The 3,801-nt window shown below is 45.1% G+C and overlaps 1 protein-coding gene across 1 annotated transcript; it reads left to right on the top strand.

Annotated features, from left to right (window-relative positions):
• The first annotated feature begins 888 nt into the window (after positions 1-888).
• On the top strand, positions 889-3,079 carry LOC102369319 (tubulin polymerization-promoting protein family member 2-like). The gene is made up of 4 exons (XM_006031322.3): positions 889-1,020; positions 1,993-2,168; positions 2,306-2,459; positions 2,821-3,079. The coding sequence occupies exons 1-4, from the start codon at positions 889-891 to the stop codon at positions 3,001-3,003; spliced, it is 645 nt and encodes a 214-aa protein (XP_006031384.2). The 3' UTR covers positions 3,004-3,079.
• The last annotated feature ends 722 nt before the right edge of the window (positions 3,080-3,801 follow it).

The following is a 3,801-nucleotide window of genomic DNA, read 5'->3' as shown; positions in this document are numbered from 1 at the left end:
AATTCATAAACAGCAAGGATACAGTAATGGGAGTAAAACCTTTGTGGGAATGCTCACATAGCCTAATAGGGGATTTTAACCTGCATTAACTGTGTTCAGTCACAGCAGTAAATCCAATTTGGTTATGAAACAAGACTAGCAAAATATAGGGTTGCAGGTGAAAAGATGATATATGGGGAACAGAAAATAAAAAACAATAATTCAATTTAAATATGAGACCATTAACACCTGTTTTAATAACAGGCATCTAGTGTTAAGGTTATTGGATGTCCTAACCTAAACTTTAACTCTGAATATCCTGGGGCTATAACACCTGATTTGAGAATTGAGATTAAACCAAATATAATTTAAATTAAATTTAAATAAACTTGACATATGTTCAGCTTGATTTCATTCAGATTGAATGCATATTACAATATGCATTTAATCTGAATGAAATGGACTTTGATCCTGAAAGCTTGCAGAAAAGGGCAATTTTCTTGCCATTTTCCAGTTGGTCTAATAAAAGGTATCATTTTGGAACCAAGAGTTCTAGTTTTTTGTATTACAATAAAAGAATTTTAGATTGAATTTAGGTTAGGTTACATTTGATTTAGATAGATTCGAGTTACATTTGGATTGAGTTTATATTAAGATTATATTTTCAGTTTGGACTGAGTTAGATTACATGTATACTAGATTAAGATTAGATTGAGATTGGATTCCAGTTAGATTAGCATTAGATTAGTTTTGAGGTTGGGTTGCCAACACTTTCAAGGGAAATGTTGATCTCTAAAATGTTTTTAGCTTTCAAGCTATGTCTCCAACTGCGACTTCTGCTCTTGGCCTTCTCTGTGATGTCATCAGAGCCTAGATGAGTTGAGTCAGCAGTGACATTACAATTAGCTGATGAGGTCACAATGGATGACTCAGCCTATATCCCAAAGACCTTGGTACTGCTGGCCCAGAGTAGCCGACCTCCTCCCAGAAGATAGAGAACTCAGCCTCACGGAACAAGGCCAAGAACATCTGCTTATTCAGGTTAGCCCATGGTTTGGAGGCACCATTATTAAAAGGGAAACTTTTTTTTAGAGGGCAAAAACAAATTCTGATTTTAGGTAAATCCAGGACTGCCCCCTAAATTCAGCAGGGTTTTTTTCTGATTTCAGTGGAGTTTCTCACTGAGGTGAGCAACTGTCTTTTCCCTTAGAGAGTTCTATGCCCATCGGGGATTTATATACATGCACATATTGTCCAGAAGAAACCTGAAGGACAGAACCAATGGTTGAAAGGATGTAGGTTTAGCTAAGGCCTACTAGGAATTTCAGCAGAACCTAAGGGAGTCGGACATCCAAATCCATTTGAAAATTTGAAGGATCCTTTGAAACACCCACTCACAGTCCATATATCATTTCTCCTACCTTCCTTTCAAGCCTAATTGCAGGTGTAACGGCCCATTAAAATGAATGGAAAATTAATACAGGGTCAGGGGAAGGGACAGGAACTTTATGTAGGAGCATATGTAGGAGAGCAGGTCATGGCTTTGGGACTAAATTGCCCATCTTTAAATGGAAATCATTGACAACTAAACTGAGGGAAGTGTGAGGTACAGAAACTGTGCTGACAGTGCCCCAGCTCTGGTGTTGCCATCTTGGTTCACAAAGCAGGAGGAACAGCCTTGAGGATAGCCCGTGGCTTGTGCTATGCAGCAGCTCTGACTACATTTGTGATTTTCAAAGCAGCTCAAGGGAATTGGGTGCCCACTTTTTTTATACATGTTAATACTACTGGAAGCCTAAGGGTTTCCCTCCTGGTTCCCAGATGTCTTCAGATACCCCTCCCCCCCTACACAATTCCTAGCTGTCCTCAGCCATCGTCTAAATGCCAGATGTTCCTATCCTAACATCACTCTCACTCCAACTCTATGGCCTCACATAGTTTGTAGTAGCTCCCCTGGGAGGCACAGGGGGTTTGGGGTGCCATGGCTTTACCTCTGTCTTCTCCTCTCTCCAGCCAAGGATGTCTGAATTAGAGAAAGCCTTCTGTAAATTTGCAACGTACGGGGACACGGCTGCTACTGGCAATGACATGACATGCAAGAACTTCTCCAAGCTGTGCAAAGATTGTGGTGTGATGGATGGGAAAGCTGTGACCAGCACGGACGTTGACATTGTATTTAACAAAGTCAAGTTAGTAGGGGGCAGACTGGAGATGCAGCTGTGGGTGGGGGTGGAAAGCGGGGAGATTGAGGAATGTGGATGTTTTATAATTTTTGCTGGCCCCTCCAGCTTTGCTGGGAATTGCATGAGTCTCTGTCTCACTGCAGGACCAAGGGCGCTCGCACCATCAACTTTGTTGAATTCCAGCAGTCCATGAAGGAGTTATGCGGGAAGCGCTTCAAGAGCAAGTCCCCTGAGGAGGCACTGCAGGCTGTGTATGCACTGATAGAGGGCAAGGACCCAGCCAATGTGGGCGTCACAGTGAGTACCTCAACTCAATCTCTCATGCCACGTGTCACTCCCAAGCACAGCATCCTGCCCACTGTTCTGCCCAGCACTTACCATGACGTAATGTGCCCAGAGTCCTCTTCCCCTCACTTCATTTGCTTAAGATCCCACCTGCAGTGGGCAGGAATATCCCAACACAGAGACTAGAAAATAACTGGGAGTGGAATTAACGTGGTGTAAATGTCATGGAGATAGCACCCCCACCTTGAGGCAGGAATGTGCCCTGGGTCATCCTTTCACCCACACAGCCCGCCCTCCCCTTTGGGAGAAGATTGATCGCATTGTGAGCCTATCCCCTATCCTTGCTGACTCCTGCTATCCTGCTCTCTTACAGAAAGCCACCACAGTTGGTGGGGTGGAAAGGCTGACGGATACCAGCAAATACACAGGTTCTCACAAGGAACGATTCGATGAAAGCGGCAAGGGGAAGGGGCTGGCTGGCCGTGAGGAACTGACTGATAGCAGTGGCTATGTTGGGGCCTACAAAGGATCTGGCTCCTATGACAAGACACATTAAGTCCTAGATCTGTTCTTAGGATAACCCTACACTCCAGTTATCCACTGTAACCTGAGAGGGGAGGCAAGTAAATACCTCAGGCTCACTGCGTCTTGGCTTGTGTGCATCTCTGATTCCCAGATCTGGGATTGCAGGGGGCAGGACAGGTGGGAAATATCCAGATCTGAGACTGGAGGATTTCATCTAAGGATGAAGAGGTGGTTTTGGCTATGGTCTGCTTGGGAAGGGTTCTCAAAGAATTAACAGTAAAGGGCTTATGCAATATGGCTGGGCTTTCTCAGGTGCTCTTCACAGCTGTGAGATGGAGTTGGGTCTCTTAGACATCTTGTTAGACAGGGAGGAAGGAACAGGGAGTCAGGACTCCTGTGTTTGCCCTTTCAGACCTGTGTGACCTGGGGTAGATAGCTTCATCTCTCTGTGCCCATTGCAGTCTGTGTAAAATAGGATTTGGACACTGGGGGTTGAAACCAGAAGGATATTGACCCTATCTCAATACCTCCCAGGTACTCTTGCAGGTTGTCTCTGCCGTGGGACTGGCATGTCCTGATACCAGAAGGGCTGAGCATGCCTTGCTCACCGAAGCCCCCAACCAGCTTCTACATTACCCTGAGGCTACTCCAGGCTTATACCCAGTACCTGCTTTCATGCCTTTTGTCCTGGGAGGGTCTGAGAGGTTCGCAGGCCCTCTGATGCTTGGACTAGCTGCTGACATGGTATAGATAAGCTGCTGGAGCATCTCCCCTTCAATTTACCTGGGTAAATGAGTTGCATATCTGACCCTTATTCTGTCCCATGAAT

This window comes from Alligator sinensis, unplaced genomic scaffold, assembly GCF_000455745.1.
Source record: "Alligator sinensis unplaced genomic scaffold, ASM45574v1 scaffold590_1, whole genome shotgun sequence".
In the NCBI taxonomy this organism is placed as follows: Eukaryota; Metazoa; Chordata; order Crocodylia; family Alligatoridae; genus Alligator; species Alligator sinensis.
Note: the sequence above shows the minus strand (reverse complement) of the source record. Positions and strands in the feature narration are given on the sequence as shown.